This window comes from Rhinatrema bivittatum, chromosome 7 (genome assembly GCF_901001135.1).
Source record: "Rhinatrema bivittatum chromosome 7, aRhiBiv1.1, whole genome shotgun sequence".
NCBI lineage: Eukaryota > Metazoa > Chordata > Amphibia > Gymnophiona > Rhinatrematidae > Rhinatrema > Rhinatrema bivittatum.
In genome coordinates, this window is record NC_042621.1 from 155549055 (window position 1) to 155571833 (window position 22779).

General features: G+C 43.5%; 1 protein-coding gene across 1 annotated transcript in view; it reads right to left on the reverse strand.

Moving 5' to 3' along the window:
• Positions 1-825: 825 nt before the first annotated feature.
• Positions 826-22779, reverse strand: part of GHITM (growth hormone inducible transmembrane protein) — an 83041-nt gene continuing 61087 nt past the window's right edge. The window contains exons 7-9 of the mRNA XM_029609449.1: positions 22588-22776; positions 9688-9859; positions 826-1468 (exon numbers count right to left, since the gene is read on the reverse strand). Of these exons, the coding sequence (XP_029465309.1) occupies positions 1381-1468; positions 9688-9859; positions 22588-22776 (449 nt within the window). The 3' untranslated portion in view covers positions 826-1380. The remainder of the gene's footprint in view (positions 1469-9687; positions 9860-22587; positions 22777-22779) is intronic.

Here is a 22779-nt window from a genome sequence, read left to right on the forward strand (position 1 = left end):
ACTTATATTTAAAGTTTACTAGTGCAGATTTGAAATCAGATCCTGAATTTTTAAATTTATTTCAACTGATTCTACACAATGCTTAGGGGTTTTGTTAACTAGATGATTCAACTTTGGTCTCGTTTTAAGCATGGGGGGAGGAATATATATATAAGGGGAGGGTTGGGGTATGTTCCATAGGATATGTTACGGTTCTTGGTTAATTGGTCATCTTAAACAAGTTAGATGTAAGGGGGGGGGGGGGGGGGGGCGTGGCATGGTAACCAAATAAAGATCATTTGCTCTCTATATTCTTTGAATGTATCTCTGTACAACATGGAAATGGTAGATTGACAAAAATACATAAAGAAATGTAACACAAAAACTAAGTATCAACAACTTTATATACATATATAGTTGAATTGATTCTCATTTTTCACTTGATTTAAGCCCACTCTATATATGGAAACATGAATGAATTAGAACATGTAAAAAGACTAAAGCCAGTTCAAGGGATCGGCAGCTAGTTATTCTGCCAGAAATTGACACACACTGATCCACTTCAGCACGTTTTCTCCTGGACGAAGTAACCATAGATCAGAGGGATAGATGCCTTGCCCCCAGGTGTGGGTTTTGGAGTTTCCATTAAACAAACAAACAAAAAAAAAACCCAAAAAAACTCCACACTTTATGCTTACCAAAGATTCTAAGGCAAGCCTATAAGCTGTTTTTCAATAAAGCTAGAAATCCGGTTACATGGTATTGGCACTATAATAAAACATGGCTTTCTGATAAGCCCTGAAAGGGGAAACTATTGATTTTTTTAAAACATTTTTTCCTCTTAGATCTAGATTTAAGAAAGCTGTTTATTTTTAGATAGTAAAAAACCCCAAAAAGCAAACACAATCCACATCATTCTGCTCCTGGGCACATTATTTACTACTTTCACAAATGTCTGTTCTAGATTTACAGGCAGGATCAGCATTGTCATAAAAATGCACTTCTCAGAGGGGAGATCATAGAACTTTACATCAAGCCTTATATGTGAGTAATAGATTAGCTTTTTTATTTTTTAAATACATCTTTGTAATACAAACCCTAGCAAAAAGCATAATTTTGAACCTCCTTGTTTACTATATCCCATAATTATTTTACAGTTGATAGCATGGCTACATGTGCATTCTTTAGCTTCAACTTCCATAGAAATAAGAGTTGCAAGAAAATTTGAATGTTTATTTCTTAGGTGGTAAAAACTAACCCAAATCTCTGCATTGCTATTAGCATGAGGAGTTTCAAATGCTTTGATCTAAGATAGTTGCTTGCACCTTGCATTACTTTTACAAACAGATGCCATGGGCAAGAGCAAAATGTTTTCAGGTTTCAAGCACAGGTTGTATTCCATTATTTCCTCCTGCTGCCACCACTATTTGATAGCATGATGGCCACCCGCATAAAAATGTTCAGTGTATCCATGTAGATTCCCAAGCATCTAAAACAGAAGCAAAGTGGAAGAAAAAAAAATGCATAACACAGCAATAGAATGAATTCAGCAATTACAATTCACTAGTAAAGGTGTAAACAAATTGAAAACTGCAGTGTAATTGTAGCTGCTAGACTGATGATTGTGAAGTGGTGAATAAGTTTACTGTATATAAATACACTTCACAAAAGGGTGAGAGGTGCAAGACTATGATTTTGGTACAATCAATATCACTTTCACAGATTTCTCCAACTGAATTTATCCACAGATCATAATTATCAATTTGTTCATTCATGACAAGCTGCCTCCCACAGCCCCAAACATAGCTCAACTATTTTTTGATTTTTAAAGTTTATCTTTCAGTTTTCATGACTGGTGGAAGCTATTGTTAAGAACAAAATTACTGGCATATGTATAAACATGGCTAAAAGGAGAAAAGCTAGCATGGCCCCTCATGAAAAACTCTTGAAAATTAAATCATGGGGTAGGAGGCAAATGTCCTATTTTGGACTGATAAGTGGTTGAAGAATAGGAAACCAAGAAGGATCAAATTGTCAGTTTTCCCAATGAAAAAGAAGTGAATGCTGGAATATCCCAGAGAACTGTACTAGAATCAGTATTAACTTATTCATTAATGATCTGAAAAAGGGAGCAATAAATGAGGTGATCAAATCAGCAGAAAAATCATTCATAGTTACCCATCTTCTTTTCTTTTGTTTTTGTGTTCTGTTTTGCTTGTGTTCCTTTTCCCCTCCCCTTCCTTTATTATAACTGCCTTTTAAAAAATTTTTTACCTTCCACCTTTTAATTTCATTTTTGGGGGTTTCTCATTACTACCTTGCTTTCAGACAATCAATAGCCTTCACCCGATTCAGCTTTGTTATTTTATTTTACACTCCGGTCCCAGGTTCCCGAATCTCGTGTGGGTTAACATCCCCCACCCCTCATTTAAATGCGGGTATGCCGCCGCTGAGAAGGCCCTGCAGAGACGCCATCGCTTCACTGTGCCAGGCAAGTTCTTCTTCATTCCACCTTTTCCTTCTTGGCAGTCCCGTTCTTCCAAAAAAATGAATTTTTTTGTCTTTCCCTCACCTATTGCTTTTTATTTGTTTTGCCCTCACAGTTGCTGGCCATGTTATATAATAATTTTTGGAGTTCCTCCTGTGAACAGTTCATAATTAGAACCTATCGCGAACCTTTGTGAGCTAGGAAGGTATGGCTCCATATATTCAGGTCCTGCCCCGCGGGACTCTCTTTCATCATTTTTATTTTCCTTTTTTTTACCATCATTTGTTCCTTTTTTTTTTAGCTTTCATCTCTTGGACAACCCTCCTCAAGGCATTCCTTTTTCAACTCAGGCGTTTTCCCTTGATAGAATGTGATGCGAAAGAGATACCTATGTGGTTTTGACTCTTTTTTCTATCTCCACTTAGTTCATTCTGTTTGTGTGTTTTCCTTTTAGAATATCCGGATATGATCATGGACTTATGCATTAAGCACCCTTGACACTAATATGTACCCATCATGACTTGTTTCGTCTAGGACAGTTGTTTCCCTTTCCTTTCTCCTCTCTCCCCCCCCCCCCCCCTTCCCTTCCCTGTAAAAAAAAAAAAAAAAAATTGTTTTCTATAGTGATTCCATCCCTTTTTTTTTCCTCTCTATTTGCAGCCTTTCTATACTGAGTCTCTAAGTATAACTTTCTCCATTACTTGTTCCTGAGCAGGTTTACAATTTACCTTCCTCCCCTCTCCCTTGAGTTTAATGATTATATGCTTTATGTATGCTACATGCGGAGTTCAACACTTTTCCCTTCCCTTTCTCCCCTATCCCTCCCGATACACATTACTGACACTGTTCACATTTATGTGTTTTATTCATGTTTATAAGTTTCACACATTTATATGCTGAGACACGTGTATAAAACACATGTTTTTAATTTATATGCTTTTCGTATAATATTCTTTGCATAGGTGAGCAGCAGTTTTTGCTGGTTGGTGTCTTCTGTGATTTCTTTATGTAGTGTGGATCCTTGGTTATATATCTGTTTTATGGTTTTGGTTTGGATGACAGTTTTCCCGGGCCTCTGTCCCGCCCGACGCAGCCCATGTAGTGAAACATGGTCCATATCGGGTGACTGAAACTTTTTTCTAAGAATTTATGAATAAAAGGTGGAAACACTTGATCTAAGTCTTCACTTTTTTTTTTTGAGTCATTCGACAAAAGGATCTGTGAACTCTTAGTGCTATACTATCTAAAAATATTATATATACACAGAAGTGGCAGTAACACACCCCTAAAGATGATGCATGGAAAAGGCCAAACTTCCTAGGAGGGTCCTGGACTGTATAGGATTCATGGAAAGAAAATTAGCAGGTAAGAACATTTCTCTTATTTCATCCAGCTACACCAGTCCAGTCCAATTGAACAGCCCCACCAAAGCCCCACTACTGTGGGTTGGAGGAAGTAAAGGTTGCTTTGAGAACACCAGTCCCAAAGCTTGATTCCCCTTTAGTGAATATTTGATGTATTTATCCAAACAATAATGCTTCACCAAAAAAAAAAAAAAATGCAAGGAGGAACACACAGGAGTACTGCAAATATCCTCAGGTACAACTGCAGCAGTTTCCTCTGAAGAACACTATGTCCTCATAGGGTGGGTGTAGATAAGGGTCAGTAGGTCCTAGAGCTTAAGTAAAGATACCAAAGAAATCATGTCCTTGATTCAATGGGCTAGAATAGCCTTAGACTGCTTTTCCCTTATGTGGACCACCAACCACCACAAACAGCCTGTCAGACCTATAAAACAAATTAGTCACTTCTAAGCACCAAATGAGAACTCTGTGAAGATCCATGAACCTCAGCAACCTATTAAAACACCGACACACCTCTCTAGAAAAAGTAAGCAGGGTAACAGACTGGTATAGAGGATATGCCAAGACCACCTTCACCAAACATGAAGTGACAGGCTAAAAGGACACCGAATCAGAGGCGATCACCAAAAATGGATCCCTACAAGATAAAGTTTGGATCTCAGACACTATGTGTAGCAGAAACAATCAACAAAAACCTTGAAAGAGATCCTTCAATGAGGCCTGCTATAATGGCTCAAAAAGGCAGAGACCAGGGTTAAAGCTAAATTAAGATCTGATAGAGGAACTAAAGGTGTGAAAGATGGCCACAGTCTCAATTCTTCAGAGAACACAAACCACATTAGAATGGGCTGTAACCAAAATATCCCGCACTTTATCCCGTAACAGGCGATTGCCATGACTTGAAACTTTAGGGAAAGGGGGGCCAACTCCTTCTCCAACTTTGCCTGGAAAAAGAATAAAATGCAAAGAAAATCAGCATGCCAGGGAGAAACCGGGTGACTCTACAAAAAACCTCAAAGATACGCCAAATCCAAATGTAGGCCAAAGAAGTAGAAGCCTTCTGAGCCTTCAGCATGGTGGAACGGACTGAATAGCTTTTCTTCCTTAAATGAGACCTTTCAAGAACCAGGCCATAAGAGAGTGGAGCTGGATCTTCCAAGACTACAGGTTCCTATACCAGAAGATCCTGGGCATCTGGAAGATGCAGAGGAAGACCGATTAGATCCCTATACAAGGTCTTTGAGGCCAACCCGGAGCTACAAGGATTACGCAATTGTTTACCATCTTGATTCTTAGCAGAATCCTGGCTGATTAAAGACCAATGAGAGAAGACACACCGAAGGCCTTCCCCTTAGCCAAGGTTGAACCATAGCATCTATGCCCTCGGGACTTGACTCCTTGTAATGACAGAACAACTGAGGAATCTCTACATTCTTGTGAGTATCTATTAGATCCATGATAGGCAAGTCCCACTTGAGAACCACACAATGGAAGGCATCCTGGTTCAGTTCCCATTCGTCTGGATCAAGAAGATTCCTGCTCTGGAAATCTGCTTGCATGTTTTCCTTGCCTGCAATATGAACTTACAGAAGCTCCAGATGCTCCTTGGCCTACGGAAAGAGAAACTTCATCTTTTCAGGATCCCCTGACCTCTGGTTCCCATCGCCTGTTAACATATGCTCCCATGGTCGCCTTATCAGATAACACACTGATCAAAGGCAAAAAATGATAGTCAACCTGATCACACTGGTTTTCTAGCCTGTTGATACACCAGGATGCCTTCAGAGGAGCTCGAGACCCTGAGCCAGCTGATCCAGACAGTGAGATCCCATCTTGATGGACTCACATCAGTTGTGACTAGGACCCAAGTGGGGGTCCCTAGGCTGATTCCCTGCAACAGATGCAGTGGTTCCATCCACTACCGGAGGCTGAGGCTTACCGATTTCAGCAGAGGGTTTTGCATATCGTAAACCTGGTACTGAGGTAACCAACGTTACAGGAACACAGACTGCAGAGGTCTCAGATGGGCCCTAGCCCAAGGAATAAGATCCAGAGCAGCTGCCATAGAACCCAACAGCTGAAGCTACTCCCAGACACTTGGGCTCAGACAGAGAGGATGACTATCCACTACTGCACCTGTAGAAACAGCTTGTTTACTTGGGCTGAAAAAGAAATACCAGAGACAAAAAGAAAACAATTTTTAAAAAATAGGATTGTGGGGTGGGGGTGGAGTGTTCCAAGATGAAACAGAAAACCTCAGCAAAAGGCTAATATGGTTGCTGCTTCAGGAAGTGAAGATATCCTTCAGGAGCCATTCTGTGGAAAGTAAGAGCTGCAACCTCAAGAAACAAGAGTCAATCCAAAAAAAAAACCTCACCACATTCACATACAAACTAATGAAATGGAAAACTGTTAGCTCTGGAAGAGCAGCCACCATAGTGTGAGAAAATCCTCTACCAAACTTACCCTTAGAAGGGCCAAGCTGTAAGAGAAAAATAGACTCAAGTCACAGAGAAGCAACGAACCATTTAAATGCCAGTCCCTGAGATACGGAAGCGTCACGGGCTTTTTGTGCTTCAAAGGCATGAAAGTCGCCTACCAAGGACTTCCGGGGCCAAAGCGGAGCTACTAGAATTACCAAACTTGGATGTTCAAGAATCAACTTAACATGACCAAAAAGAAAATGCATACAGGAACACTTCTGTCAACTAGCTCTAAACCAGAGCATCGCTTCAAGAAGAGACATTGCTACTCATGTGGCTGAAAAATTGCTGCACCTTCTCAATCAGGAATATCGTAAGGTCTATCATTGGAATTCCCTATCTGTCCTCACCTTGATCGAAGGCTACCTGTGGCAGAGATCCTGAGGATATTGGATCCTCGAAGATTTACATATGCCTCACCAAGATGTTTATTAGACTGCCTAAACATTCAGCAGAGCATGAAATTTCAGAAGAACCAAATGTATCCAATTTATCCACCCACAGATTGATATTGAGTCCTCAGGTTTCCACTATCCACAAGCTAGCTGCTCCTGACAAGAGTGCTTCCCCAGATTATCAGATTGATTTACATTGTCAGCAGCAGCTAGGCCAGCATGCCAAGCTTACCTTGATGGACTCCGAAACAGATTACCGTATAAAATAGCCTTTAGACTGGCAATCAAAGTGCTGAAGTGGGCCCATGTGCATCCTTCCAAAGGACACCAGTTTCCATGCTGCTGCCATTGAACAGAGACTTCGACCAAGAATCTGCAGCCCTATTGCAAAGCCAAAGGGCAAAGGACTGAGTCGCAACAGCTAAATCTACAAATTTGGAGGATGTAGAGAAGTGGTCATAGAGCACATCATCCAGGAAAGCTACCAGGGACTCCAGTTTCACTGTGTTATTTTTTGGAAGCTGTGGTATCCAGTGCATGAGAGCTCTAATCACAAAGTCACCATAAATAGAAATCTGTACTGCCAGCTGAAGACATCAACAAGTGTCAAAAAGGAAGTTCAAATTCCTGTCCTGCACATCCCTGAGGGAAATTTTACCCTCCACTGGAATATTAGCAAGCCTGGTTACAGCAGTGATCAACGCATTTGCCCTGGGAGTCAGAAAGTTAACGCTGAATCGTATCCATCCACCAGCACCATCTTCTCTACTTCAAAATGGAGAAGGAAAGAGTTGGAGGATTGGGATCCTTTCATTAAGAGTCTACAAAACTGGAGCCTCTTCAGCCTTGGAGTACATTAACCTGAAGCAAGATACTACCTGATCAAATCAGGGTAGAAATTGCCTCAATAAAATAAGTGGACAATAGTCATCCTCTGTCTGAGGGTACCTTCCCTTCTTCCAAAGACGCGCACCTGGTCGAGTCCAGAACGTCGTGTTCCTCTGGCAAATCAACCAAACCTGGTTAAAGAGGACCTGCTGCCTGATGAAGGAAATTAACACACATAGGTGAAAAATCCTATCATTCCCTAGGGAAATCCGGGTCTAGGGACCTGCACCAGGTTCCAAGTTTGGGGGCCCACTAAAATCCCACACTGAATTTAAATACCAAAAATAAAACAAAATACTTAACTGTGGCTACTGCACATCAGAAACACCATAGAGCTCAACCCAAAATGGCCAATGCTCCCACCAAAGCCGCTACACCGGAGTGCAGATTCTCCAGGGGTGCCGCCCCCGATGGAGGGGAAGTGACGGAAGGGCAGTGGGAGCATAGCAGCATTGCTCAAGAACTTCAGTGGCCCTTACATATATGGAGCACAGGGACCTCGTTGCAGACAAGGTCCTCCTGCAGCTGCATTCTGAACTGTCTATGCCATCCCCAAATGGGCACCCCTAGTGCTACTCCAAAGGAGAGGCTAAATAATCAATCACCTCCAAAAACCTCTCTCTGAACCAAAACCTAAGTAAAAGATGGTCAGCTTCTTAGCCTGAAGAGTCTCCAGCCTGCACCAGGCTTTCAGCGACCCATTCACTTGTCTTGTGCGCTGTTTTTTTTCCCCCACAGACCAACTGAGCAGAGAGGCTGGGGGTGGTGGGTAGGGGAAGAACAGGAGAATTCTCTCAGTTCTAACAGCTAAACACCTTAGACTCTTCTCGTTTAAAAGTTGCTTTTTTTTTTTTTTTTAAAGAAATAACCTCTCCCTGGGCTCTACCTACTCCCCTCTGGGACTGGAACCACTTAAGATGGGCTTGCTCTCCTGTGAGTACCAGGGGTCTGGCCCTAATCAACTTAAAAACAATCCTGCTGCACTATCAATGAGTCCTACCATTTGCTGAATGCAGAGTATTTTGGAGTTTCTCTGTGCTGTATTATCTATACTTAGTGGCGATATGTCAAGGAGAAAGTCTGAGTGCTCTGTCTCCATCTGCTGGTCGGGGAATTTAACATACCTATTTGGACTGGACTGGTGTAGTAAGATGAAATTGAAGGATGAGTTGGTTTTCATAGTAGGATTTTATTTACTATGTATGATTTTAAGATGATGTATTTCAGTTTATTCTTGTGGAATGCAGAGTGAGATGGAAAGGAAATAGGGGTGATGTGGAGTGTGATATGCTGCTTTGGGGTTTTATGATTAAAAACAGGTTATTACAATGTAAACAAGTTTAAAGGAAATGTATTTACTCTTTCAAATAGTACTAGGAGACATGCCAAGAAATTAACTGGCAGCAGGTTTAAAACATTAAGAAAAGTATTTTCTTTAGTTATTGCAAAATTAAGATGTGGAATTTGCTGCTGGAGGATTTGGTCAAGGCTAGTAGTATAGCTGGGTTTAAAACAGGCTTGGGCAAGTTTCTGGAAGACTGGTCCTATTAAATATTAAGAATTCCCAAGTCTGCCTATGTTGCTTACTCCCACCATTAGGATCTGTTGAGTAATTCAACTTGAGCTGGACTAGTCACTGTTGGGAGGCAGGTTGCTGGGCATGGACCACTGGTCTTAGTATGGTACTGATGTTTGCGTATGTTTGGTACATATTTTCATTACCTCATGAAGAGTGTTACTATCTGGCTAGAGCAGAGGTCCCCAAATCTGGTCCTGCAAGATCACAAACTAGTCTGGTTTTGAGGATTTCTACAATGAATGTGTAGGAAATGTGATTGGGTGCACTGCACTGCTTCCACTGTATGCAAATATATCTCATGCACATTCATTGTGAAAATCCTCAAAACTAGACTGATATGAGGTCCCAAGACTGGATTTGCAAACCCTGGCTTACAGACAGAATGAAAGAGACAGATAAAGCAGGTAGTCTTTGCAATTTTGTCTTTCAACAGCTAACAAAATCAAGTGCATGTGGGTTAAAATAAACCAAATGAGTACAGTAGAGGAGAGAAGACACCCAGAATACTTACGAATTTATGGGGTCAAATTTTGCCTGTCCATACGTGGGATAGGTCTCTGCACGTTTGATGACTTTCTGAGTGTCATACAGCAGAAACATGCCAAAAAGTAGTAAACCACCATACATTGCTACAGAATACAGGCCAGCACCAACTACAGAGGTGGGAGGTAGGAATATGCTTCCTGGAATTAAAGTACAAGAGAATCAAGTTAGAAATTTAACATCAAGATTCACTCTATTTCAAAATCTACTTTTCATTTAACATGCATTTTAATGCACATTTCTGTTGCAAGAATAGATTTGAACAGAAATAAAAAGTTGCTTACCTGTAAACAGGCATTCTCCGTGGTTAGAACAAACCAGCCACGCAAATGGGTGACATCCACTGCATGGCAGATTTGGAATGTGGTCTCTCAGAGCCCAGAAAGACAAAGTGAGCACTGCCGCCACCATGTAAACCTCAGTAGTCTATTACTTAGCTAAACTACAACTCTATGGAGAGAAGGATGGCTGCTTTAAATGTGCAAGTAACGCATTTAAAACTAAATCACAGACAATTCTCTCATTCAATGAACAATTAAGCTCTGGAATTTGAGGCCAGAGGATGTGGTTAGGGCAGTTAGTGTAGCTGAGTTTAAAAAAAAGATTTGGATAAGTTCTTGGAGAAGTCCATTAACTGCTATTAATCTAGATGACTTAGGGAATAGCCACTGCTTTTACTGGCATTAGAAGCATGGGATCTACTTAATGTTTTGGGTACTTGCAACCTGGATTGGCCACTGTTGGAAACAAGATGTTGGGATTGATGGACCCATGGTTGACCCAGTATGGCAACTTATGTTCTTATATGTGGCTGGTTGTCCTACTGTCCATGCAGAATACCTACTATAGGTAAACAACTTTGCTTTCTCTGAGGACAAACAAGAAAAATCCAGCCATACAAGTAGGTACACTACTAAGTTAAGGGTTGCAATGAAATACTTTCATTTTTTGCTGGATAGAGAGTAATTGCGACTTGGTGAAAGAGACCAGAAGGAGAGTTAAAGTTGTTAGTTAAATAGGGTCTTTATAACTGCTTGATCAAAACTATCATCTCTGCGAGATTCCTCCTTAAGACAATAGTGCTTAGTAAAAGTATGAATGGAAGACCAAGTAGATACTTTACAGATATCTGGAATTGAAGCTGACTGCAGATGACTTATAGATGTTGAAGCTGCCCTTAACTGATAGGCTTTAACATCCATAGCTCTTGGTTGCAAAATGGATTTCATATAAAAGGTATAACAATATGAAATACAGCTGGAAAGTTACGTAGATAAAGGTTTGTTTCTTTACTGGAGAACATTGTGCTGCTGTTGCATAAGATAGAGATAACTTTCTAAAAACCTTTGTTCCCTCTAAATAAAAAAAGACAAAGCTGTTCTGTAATCTACAGAATAAAGAGTCTGTTCTGCTTTAGTAGTATGACGGTTTGGGAAGAAGGGAAAAAATGGTAGAAATGAAAATTGGTTCTTACCTGCTAATTTTTGTTCCTGTAATACCACAGATCAGTCCAGAAAAGTGGGTTTGTTTATCCCTATCAGCAGTTGGAGTCAGAGAACAATTAGAACTTTGGGCACTGCTACATAACGAGAGTGCCACCAGCAGTCACTCAGTAATGACCTGTACCCAAGCCCATGCTAACAGAACTACATAACAAAGGGTAGCACCCAACCAAAATCCGGACTACCACTTCGCCACTGGCAAAAACCAGATCGAACAACTGCTAAAAACTGCTCCATGAATCATGTTTGCAAAAAAGGAGCTTCAACAATAAAAAAAATTTAAGCAGGTTATGACCAAGAGTGTCTTTCAGTATCTGAAGAAAGAGGTGGGCCTCTGGACTGATCTGTGGTATTACAGGAACGAAAATTAGCAGGTAAGAACCAATTTTCATTTCCTGAACATACCCAGATCAGTCCAGAAAAGTGGGATGTACCCAAGCGGATGATACAAAATTATTCAGAGTAGTTAAATCACAAGCAGTTTGTGATATATTACAGGAGGGCCTTTCAAGACTGAAAGATTGGGCATCCAAATGGCAGATGAAATTTAATGTGGACAAGTGCAAGGTGTTGCATATAGGGAAAAATAACCCTTGCTGTAGTTACACAATGTTAGGTTCCATATTAGGAGCTACCACCCAGGAAAAAGATCTAGGCATCATAGTGGATAATACTTTAAAATCGTTGGCTCAGTGTGCTGCAGCAATCAAAAAAGCAAATAGAATGTTAGGAATTATTAGGAAGGGAATGGTTAATAGAACGGAAAATGTCAATGCCTCTGTATCGCTCCATGGTGAGACCGCACCTTGAATACTGTGTACAATTCTGGTCGCCACATCTCAAAAAAGATATAGTTGCGATGGAGAAGGTACAGAGAAGGGCAACCAAAATGATAAAGGGGATGGAACAGCTCCCCTATGAGGAAAGGCTGAAGAGGTTAGGGCTGTTCAGCTTGGAGAAGAGACAGCTGAGGGGGGATATGATAGAGGTCTTTAAGATCATGAGAGGTCTTGAACGAGTAGATGTGACTCGGTTATTTACACTTTCGAATAATAGAAGGACTAGTGGGCATTCCACGAAGTTAGCAAGTAGCACATTTAAGAGTAATTGGAGAAAATTCTTTTTCACTCAACGCACAATAAAGCTCTGGAATTTGTTGCCAGAGGATGTGGTTAGTGCAGTTAGTGTAGCTGGGTTCAAAAAAGGTTTGGATAAGTTCTTGGAGGAGAAGTCCATTAATGGCTATTAATCAATTATACTTAGGGAATAGCCACTGCTATTAATTGCATCAGTAGCATGGGTTCTTCTTAGTGTTTGGGTAATTGTCAGGTTCTTGAGGCCTGGTTTTGGCCTCTGTTAACAGGATGCTGGGCTTGATGGACCCTTGGTCTGACCCAGCATGGCAATTTATGTTCTTAAGCCACCCTACAATGGGCGGGAACCCGAAAGACCCGCACAAAGCACACTCTCCCCGAAGGACGGTTCATCAGAAGCCTTAACGTCCAATCGGTAATGTTTCGTAAAAGTGTGAATAGACGACCACACTGCCACCCTCCAGATCTCCTGAAGCGACAGTAACTGACACTCCGCCCAGGAGGTAGCCTGAGCCCTAGTGGAATGAGCTCTGAGACCCAAAGGCACCAGACGCCCTCGGGCTATGTATGCCGCGCAAATGGCTTCCTTAATCCACCGAGATATGGCCGCCTTTGACGCTTCGTCCCTCTTCTTTGGGCCACCAAAGAGAACGAACAAATGATTGGAATGTCTGAAGTCATTGGTAACCTCCAGATAATGCAATAAGGCGCACCGCACATGCAAAAGATGAAGGTCTCTGTTCTGAGAAGACTCCTGGGACCAGTTAGGGAACCCTGGAAGCTCCACGGTTTGATTGACGTGAAAGGCTGAAACCATCTTACGGACACAGGACGGACCGTACGTAACGATACCCGATCATCGTAAATCCAAAGAAAAGGATCCTGACAAGACAACACCTGCAACTCTGAGATCAGACAGGCCGAGCAAATGGCCACCAAAAACACCGTTTTCAAAGTCATATCTTTCAGGGAAACTCCACGAAGAGGCTCGAAAGGAGCGCCACATAGAACTCGCAGGACTAAATTCAAACTCCAATCTGGACCGCAAATGTTTGACCCCCTTAAGAAACCAAGCAATATCTGGATGTGCTGCCAGCGAACAGCCATCAAAGTTTCCCCGCAAGGCACCTAGAGCTGCAACTTGTACACGAAGGGAACTGAACACAAAGCCCTTAGCGTGGCCCTGTTGCAGAAAGTCAAGCATCCGAGGAACATGCACCGCTAAAGGGTCGCAGGAACGGTGATGACACCACGTCTCAAAAAACTTCTAAACTCACATAGAGGTGGCTGGACGTCTCACCTGTACAAGGGTGGAAATGACTTGTTCTGAATAACCCGCCAAGCGTAAACATCGCCTCTCAAAAGCCAAGCCGCGAGAGAGAAGCGATCCTCCCGATCCGAAAATATGGGCCCCTGATGGAGCAGATGCGTTAGATGAGCCAGCTGAAGTGGATCCTCTACAGCCAAGAGTACCAGATCCACGAACCACAGATGATGTGGCCACTCCGGCGCCACCAGAATCACCATTCCCAGGTGCCGCTCTATGCGACGGAGAAGCCGATCTATGAGGGGCCAGGGCGGGAAGGCATACAGAAGAATCCCCGTGGGCCAAGGACACATGAGAGCGTCTATGCCCACCGAGCTCTGTTCTCGGCGACGGCTGAAAAAACAAACTGTTTTTGTGTTTGCCTGGGTTGCCATCAGATCCAGCTGAGGAGTTCCCCATCTGATGCAAATCAGATTCCAAGCCTCGATAATTCCCATTCCCCTGGGTCTAGCTGCTGACGGCTGAGATAATCGGCTTGCACATTCTTCTACTCCCGCAACATGGGATGCGGCAATGCCCTCGAGATGGCGCTCCGCCCAGGTGAACAGAAGCCGTGCCTCCAGTGCTACAGCTGGACTTCGAGTCCCGCCTTGTCGGTTGATGTACACCGCTGTTGTCGCATTGTCCTAAAAGACTCCCACCATTCTGCCCTGGATCCAGGGAAGAAACACTCGCAGGGCCAGACATACAGCCCTGGTCTCGAGCCGGTTTATGGACCAGGATCTTTCCATCGCTGACCGGAGCCCTTGGAAGGACCTGTCTGCACACACCACCCCCCCCAACCTGAGAGGCTGGCATCGGTGGAGATTATCAGCCAATTCGGAGTGTCCAAATCTACCCCCCGTTCCAGACTGTCCAGTGACAGCCACCATGACAGACTGGCTCTGGATTCCGGAAATAGAGGCATTGGTAGATGGAATTGCTCTTACACCGGGCTCCAGCAAGACAAAAGCACACGCTGTAAAGGTCTTAAGTGAGCGAACGCCCAAGGAACCAAGTCCAAGGTTGAAGCCATGGAGCCCAGGACCTGTAGATGATGCCACACTGTGGGATTGTTCCTTTGAAGGGAATGTATTTGTTCCTGCAACTTCCCTATTCTGTCCGCCGCTAGAAACACTTTGCCCAGCAAGGTATCGAATTGTGCTCCGAGATAAATCAACTTCTGAGTGGGTTCCAAGTGATTTTTCTGCACATTGATTACCCAACTAGAGATAGCAATGTGAACATCACCATGTGCACCAATCTCTCACAGTCCTCTTGAGACTTCGTGCGAATCAACCAGTCGTCCAGGTACGGGTGGACCAAGATTCCCTCCTGACAAAAGAAGGCCGCCGCCACCATCACCACCTTGGTGAACTTACGAGGAGCTGTTGCGAGACCAAATGGAAGGGCTTGAAACTGGAACTGTTGCGCCAAGACCTTGAACCGCAGAAACCTCTGGTGATTCAGCCATATCGGAATGTGTAAATACGCCTCCGTGAGGTCCAGAGAGGCGAGAAACTCCCCTTTTCGAACCGTGGCCATCACTATCCTCAGGGTTTCCATATGAAAGCGAGGAACCCAAAGGCAACAGTTCACCTTCTGCAGATCGAGGATGGGCCGAAACATGCCCTCCTTCTTGGGGACCACAAAGTACATGGAATACCGACCTCAACCCTGTTGAGCCTCCGGAACTGGGACAATAGCTTTGAGCTCGAGAAGTCATTGTAGAGTCACCAGGACTACCTCTTGCTTGACATTTGAGGCCACTCAGGACTCCACAAAAACCTCCCGGACCGGACGCGAGAACTCCAGTGCATACCCGTCTTTGATCACTTCTAAGACCCAGTGGCCTGATGTAATTCTTGCCCATTCCGTGTAAAAGTTGAATAATCTGCCTCAGACAGCTTTGATGACGGAATGGGTGCTCGTGGCTTCATTGGGGGTTTTTATTACTTCCTGCACCAAGATGTCCCGAACCTCTTCCGGTCCGGCGACCCCCTCGAAAGGACTGCTGGCACCCCAAAGCAGGTTTAGAAGCAGGAGGTGCAGAGTATCTACCCTCTCTGATGCGGCAAGAGTCCCGAAACCTAGCTCGAGAAGGGAAGACTTTCTTAGAAGATCTTTTATCTTCCGGCAACCGATTGCCCTTGGATTCAGCAAGCAGCTTTACCAGCTGATCCAGATCCTCTCCAAACAGGAACTTGCCCTTAAAGGATAGATTACAAATCTGGGACTTGGAGGACAAATCCGCCACCCAATTTCGCAGCCAGAGGAGACGCTGCGCTGACACCAAAGATACCATACCTCTCGCCACGGTCCTCACCAGATCATACAAAGCATCTGCAACATAAGCGATGTCTGCTTTTAGGCGGGCGGACACCAGAGCCCCACTGTCGCCTGTACCGGCCCCAGCAGCCGACTCTTGGACCCAACACAGACAGGCCCTCTCTGAATGAGGCTAGCGCAAACCGCCGCCCGAAGGCTTAGCACAGCAACCTCAAATGCTCGCTTCAACTGATCTCCAGCTTGCGGTCCTGCATATCCTTAAGGGCAGCTGCCCCAGCAACCAGGATAGTGGTCTTTTTAGTGACTGCCAAGACCGCGGCGGCCACCTTTGGAATCTTCAGTAAACCCAAAACATCAGACAATAACGGGTACAGTTTCGCCATAGCTCTGTCCACCTTCAAGCCAGAATCTCCCACTCCCGGTCACTAGTTCGCGAACCTTCTTAGGCAGAGGAAAGGATGTTGTGGGACCCCTAATGCTGTCGAGGACTGATTGACACCCTCGTTGTCAGATTCTTCTTGAGAAACCTTAAGTCTAGAACTTCAAGGACCTGGGGAATAAGGGGTCTTAACTCATCCCGCTTGAACAAATGCACCAGGCTGGGGTCATCCCCCTCCGCAGAAGGGTCACTGGGCTCATCCGGATCATCGGTATCCACATCAGCCGGATCCGACCGCGGATCCGGGTCTGCTGCCCCCTACTACCCCAGAAGCCGGCGTCGCCCCAGACCTTGGGATCGGATCTCTCGTACCCTGGGGAGAATCCCCTGTGGGGTGAGCCTGAACAGAGAGGTACTGACGAGGGTCCATACCCCGACCTCTTTACTCAGGCGGGTCCAAAGCTGCCCCCAGGAGACTGGGCCGCTTTACCGCCGAGCATTTCCTTGCCAGGAAAGCCTGGTGCATAAGGAGGACAAATTCTGGGGAAAACCCCTCTGGGTCCCCCCTCCCCCACTGGAGAGTCGGCTGGGGTGATATCACCAGTTCCCCTGGTGAGGTCTTCCCTCACTGGGACTAGACCAGGCGGAGAATCCTCTTCCCGCAAAGCCAAAGGAGAGACTGACATTCCCTCCCCGAGGGAGGAGCTAGAAGCCCTGAAGAGCCCTCTAACCCCGGGGAACACGCTGTGCATAAGGAGGCCGCATCTAACGCCTGGCTGTGTGATCCACATGCGCAGCAGGCCTACGATTCTGTTTTCGGTCTGAAGTGAAATAGAAAAGGGCGCGAATAAAAAAACCGCTCAGTGCCACGACGGAGAAAATTTCAGTCAGGCAGGGCTGGAAAAACAAACTTTTCATGCTGCGGGCTAAGAGACTATCGGCCGAGGAGAAAAAAAAACACGCGTGCCGCCGTGCAGCAGGAAAGGAGCCTGTCTATAGTGAAGTTGCAAGGCCCCCAAGCAGGGAAGCGGCGAGTAAACGAGGCACACGGAGAAAAACTAACCTTTGCCCTCAGAAAACGACCCGGAGCCCCGGGAGCTGAGGGGAACACTGCTGACAGCTTCCCCGGCCGGCCTTAAAAGACCTGGTCCTTCCTGCACCTCTCCTTACCTCAGCACTGAAAACTGTCAGTCAGCCACAGTGAAAACAGCTTTGCTTTTTTTTTTTTTTAAATTAAACTTTACCAAGACACAGAGAAAAGCTGTTGCAGGAGCAAGGGAGCAACTGTAGCAGAGACGGTGGTGAGTAGCCAGGAGCCCCTGGTCGTCAGACACCGAACTGTGGAGGGCGAAACCCTGACAGGAATATCCAATTCCCCTGATGCCCGACTTCTACTGAGGGATAGCCCACGAAGGCACCTAACACCTCAGGAAGCGAGTGTAAATCAAAAAATTAAATTCAAACTAACTAAATAAAAAATATAACTAAAGACTACAGGTGTGCATCTATACCACCTGCTGGAGTCAGAGAAATACTGAGTGACTGCAGGTGGCACTCGTTATGTATCAGTGCCCAAAGTTCTAATTGTTCTCTGACTCTACCTGCTGGTAGGGATACACAACCCACTTTTCTGGACTGATCTCTGGTTATGTTCAGGAATGGACTGGTTTAAATGAAACAAACACGTTTCAATTAAAAAAAAATAATAAAAACCCCCAATTACTTACAGTGTGAAAGTATGATATGGGGATTATCCTATTTTTGAAACTTTGGGTGTACATAGACTGAATTATTAGCCTTTGTAATTCTGCAAGCGTTCTGCAAACTGAAGTAACTGCAATTTGGAATAACACTTACAGATGCTTGAGGCTCAAAAAGAGGATTCACTAAGGCAGCAAGAACTTATGGAGGTCCCACTGAGTAGGAAGGTCTCTAATTGAAGGGTGTAAATGATAGACACTTTTTATGAACTTGCAAATACATTTACATTTATTAAAATGTATGAATCGCCTAACACATCAGGCCTAGGTGATGAACAAGTGAACATACATAATTGTAGCAGGAAATTATATTTCACAATTCAAATAGAGCACAAAAGGCATCTTTAAAAAAACAAAACTAAAAATTAAAACTAATATTCTTAAATAAAAAACAAATTAAATATTAAAAATGTAAAAAAACATAAGTAATAAAATTGATCAATAAAATTAATAAAAAAAATCTCTGTGCCTCTAAAAATAGGCTAATTTAAAGAGAAAAGTCATTTGTTTCGTGAATCTTGACTGTGTCGCACTCTCTAATATCAATTGGAAAGGAGATCCAAAGGATGGTTCCAGCAACAGAAAAAGCACATTCATGGGTCATATGCAATCGTGCAGACTTTTGGGGAAGGAATCTCAAGCAGCCCTTGTTGGGATGTCGTGAAATTGGTTAATCTTCCATCAGAGTCATTTATCAAATCGCGTTATGGTGTTTTCGCATGAGATGCAAATTTTTAAAAGTGGAGGGAATTCTGTAAAAGTGGGCTGGCTTCGCACTTTGCGAAGCCATAACTCATATCATCGCACAATTTTAATGCCGAAAATAACTACACCTTTTTCAATTGTGTTAAGCTGTGCGATGTCATGCGATATGCCCATAACACAATTTCCGATTTTTTTGCAAATTGTTTTGGGCATTTTTAGGCTGGGGAAGGGCAGGAAATGTGGGAGGAGAGTGTGTGGTGTGGGTGGGGGGGGGGGGGGGGGGGAGGAAGGGCAGAGGAGAGAGCTCCTCTAGGGGTGGCACCATAATAAGCAGCTATTTATGCTACTATAGGAGGCCCACCTAGTAACTCAAGGTGAGGTTTAGGTAGTAGTGTAGGGCTTAGGGGGTCACTTTTACATGCAGAGTGAGATGTACGAACAGAACAGTACACTCTTGTGAAGATTTAATGTCTTTCGGAGGGAGGAAACTCACACAAAGATGAGATTTGTACAATGTTGTCTCAACCTAGCATGATGTTACCCAGGTAGATAGTCCAAGTTAGGCTGAGAGAATACTGTACAAATGTCACCAGTGTGAGTTTCCTCACTCTGAAAGACATCAAATCACCACAAGAGTACACTGTTCTGTTCATACATCTCACTCCGCATGTAAAAGTGGCCCCCTAACCCCTACACTCCGTTCCAAATGACTTCCAAAAAAGCACTGATCTGTGGTTATGTGGATCTATTTCTAGCAAAATAGCTAAAGGCATCGGCCTACTCATGGTACCAATGAGTGGACCCACAAAACTTCATTGGATGAAGTAAGTTCTGGACAACCTAGAATTTTTCTGATCTTTTTCTTGCTACTCAAAAGCACTGCATCTTTCACCTGAATCTTTGTGGGTAGGTTGAGGATGGTTTTCCAGGCTGATATGTTCTTGAATTGCATAACTGTCCCTATTAGCCTGATAAAACGTTCTCCTAGGTTTTTGACTAATTTTTCAAGTTCATCTCTGAATAATAACTTCCTTTAAAGAAAAGCTTAGATAGGTGTGCTTTGGACCATGCGTTGGCTGTCCAGTGCTGTAATAAGCCAACCAACAAGGGCAAGCAGTCCAACCAAAAATAATCAATGAAGAATCCAACAAGGACAACAAAATTATTAAAGTCCTTTATAACTTACAATTTTAAGTTGGATTCTTTATTGTCAAGTGTTGTAGCCATAGAAGTCTTCTTGCACTTACTGATGAAGGCATAGATCTTAATGAAATCTGTATATAATCCTATAATGGATCTGCTGCCAATTCCAAGCATGCTGCCTCATCCAGTTCTGATAGTTGTTGCATGCTACGCAAAAAAGAACTCTTACAACACAATCTGAACAAACTGCAATTTGAACTATAAGAACTGTGGATGAAGAAACATTTTAATATCTCTATCTTCCTATCTCGATAGTCCTTTAGTGCTGTTCCTCCCTCTATGACAGGGGTCAGGAACCCATGGCTCGCGAGCCAGATATGGCTCTTTTGAGGGCTGCATCTGGCTCGCAGACAAGTGTCGCCACACTTTCCAGTCCCCCGCTGACCCAGCTGCTCCCCGGTCCTCCTCCGCCCGGGCTTAAAATGCTGTCAGCCTGGGCGGAACGCAGCAGAATAGCTGGAGTCGGCGGCACCGGTATGCTCTCTTCTTCCCGCCCCCCCCCCCCCCCTCGGAAGAGGAAGTGGTGAGCATCGAGTGCGTGCGCGGGAAGAAGAGACCACGCCAGTGTGGTCAGCGTCGGTCCGACGAAAAGAAGACTGCAGTGCGGCTCGGAGGAAAATGAAGAGCTTCAACCGTGGCCGATAGGACTCCTCCTCCGCGAGGGCTGAAAATGAAGGAGGTTAGCGTTGGGAGGAGGCTGCTGCTGCCGCAAGTTCCCGGGGTGGGGGAGAGAGAGAGTGAATGAGCGAGCAAGCATGTGTGTTTGAGATCCTGTGTGTGTGAGTGAGAGATTGCATGTATGTGAATGATTGAGAGCCTGTATATGTGAAAGAGAGAGCATGAATGTAAGTTTACGATTGGGAACCTGTATGTGTAAGTTTGTGATTGAAAACCTGTTTGTGTGAAAGAGTATGTGTGTATGATTGAGATCCTTTGTGTGTGAGAGAGATCATGCGTATGTATGATTAAGAGCCTGTGTGTATAAGTAAGAGAGAGATCATGTGTGTCTGTGTGTGATTGAGAGCTGGTTTAGGTGATGGAGCATGTGAGTATGTGATTGAGAGCCTGTGTGTAAATGAGAGAAAGAGAGGACATGTTTGTAAGTATGTGAATGAGAGTCTGTGTGTGAGAGAAAAAGACAGCATGTATTTATGTGATTGAAAGCCTGTGTGTGTGTAAGCATGAAAAGATAGACAGCATGTGTGTAAATGTGTAATTAAGAGCCTATATAAGTGAGAGAGATAAAACATGTGTATATGTGAGTGACTGAGAGCATGTGTGTATAGGTGTGTCATTGAGAGCCAGTGTGAGAGAGAGCACTGGTATGTGACAGAGGAGAAAGTTCCAAGCAAACCACCCTTCCTCCTAATTCAGAACAATCTCAGGACACCTGGATATCAAACGTTCCCAGGTATGCAGAGCAAAAAATTTTTTGTATCATTTTTCATTACTGGGTCTTTGTGTCTGCTATTTTGAAATATTTTGTTGGTATCTGGAAATGTTTTATATGAGTTTTTAATTATTGGATATTCCACTCATCAGCTGTTTCGAAATATGTTCTTTTTGTTAGTACAGTTTTACTGCTGATGATTTTATATTTCTTGATTTGTTTTATAAGGACTGGTGATGTTTCTTTTCTTCATTACACTGCATACAGAGACTCTGGCTTGTTGCAGTTTCCAATTCAGTATTTTCTGCATGCTTCTAGTTATGCGTTTTGGTCTCTTTATTCTATGTTAGGTGAGGGTCAGCATGTGATTCAGGTGAGGTTTTCTGCTGGCATGTAGTTTCTGTGTAGGACTCTATAGCAGCCTGACTTGGTCCGTTTTCCTAATAGGAGATGTATTGGTGTCTTAAGGCCTGGTGTAATATTTTCAGAGAGTTATTGTACTTTAAAAGTGTGATCTTACATAAAATGCACACATTTACTTGTATTTAGTTTTAAACATATTGTATAGCTCTCATGGAATTATATTTTAAAATATGTGGCGTTCATGGCTCTTTCAGCCAAAAAGGTTCCTGACCCCTGCTCTATGAGAATGGTCATCTTTCTGGTTACAGCTGAGATCATTGCATCAACTCATGGCATCTAAAATAAACATTCCAGGGCATCAATGGAGCAGATAAAGCTTGGAGAAAGTCTTAACTCATCTATAATCAGTTTCCGGTGACTCCCATTCTGCTAATAACCATGTTTTCTATTTCAGAGTAAAGGGGAAAAGCTTCTGATGATTTGTGAACTCCTTTAATAACTGGATCTCATTCAGGGGTTTCCTCCATATTTCTGGTTATTCTCAGATTAATTTTCCTGCAAAATGAATGCCTTTGAAAATTCAGCCCTATGGTTGGGCAAAAGTAGCAATTATTAAAAGCCCATTTATGCACATAAATCCTTTAAGAAATTACCTTCTTAGAGACTTGTCATCAAGTATGCTATATTTAAACCAATAAAGTTATCTGGGTAACGTTCCTATTTAGAAGCTTACTCAATATGAATGGACCTCATTTCCTGGATGTGTATTTTGTCACTGAATTTAAACATTTCCAGCAGAGAAGTTAATCGTTATAACCACTTTTTCATACATTTCACCACAGCAAATACTGTATACTTTTAAAAGAAAGATATTTACCAATAGAAGAGGCAACAACAACACCCAGGCCGATTCCCAGAGGTGCTCCCATATAGAGAAATTTTTCACTTGGTGCACATATGGCCACAGTAGAGAGACCACCTACGAGACCCGCTGTGTACCATGCAGCTCGGATAAGCAGTGGACCACCCAGAAAAGTCAATGGAGCCACAATCGCACCCATGACACCTA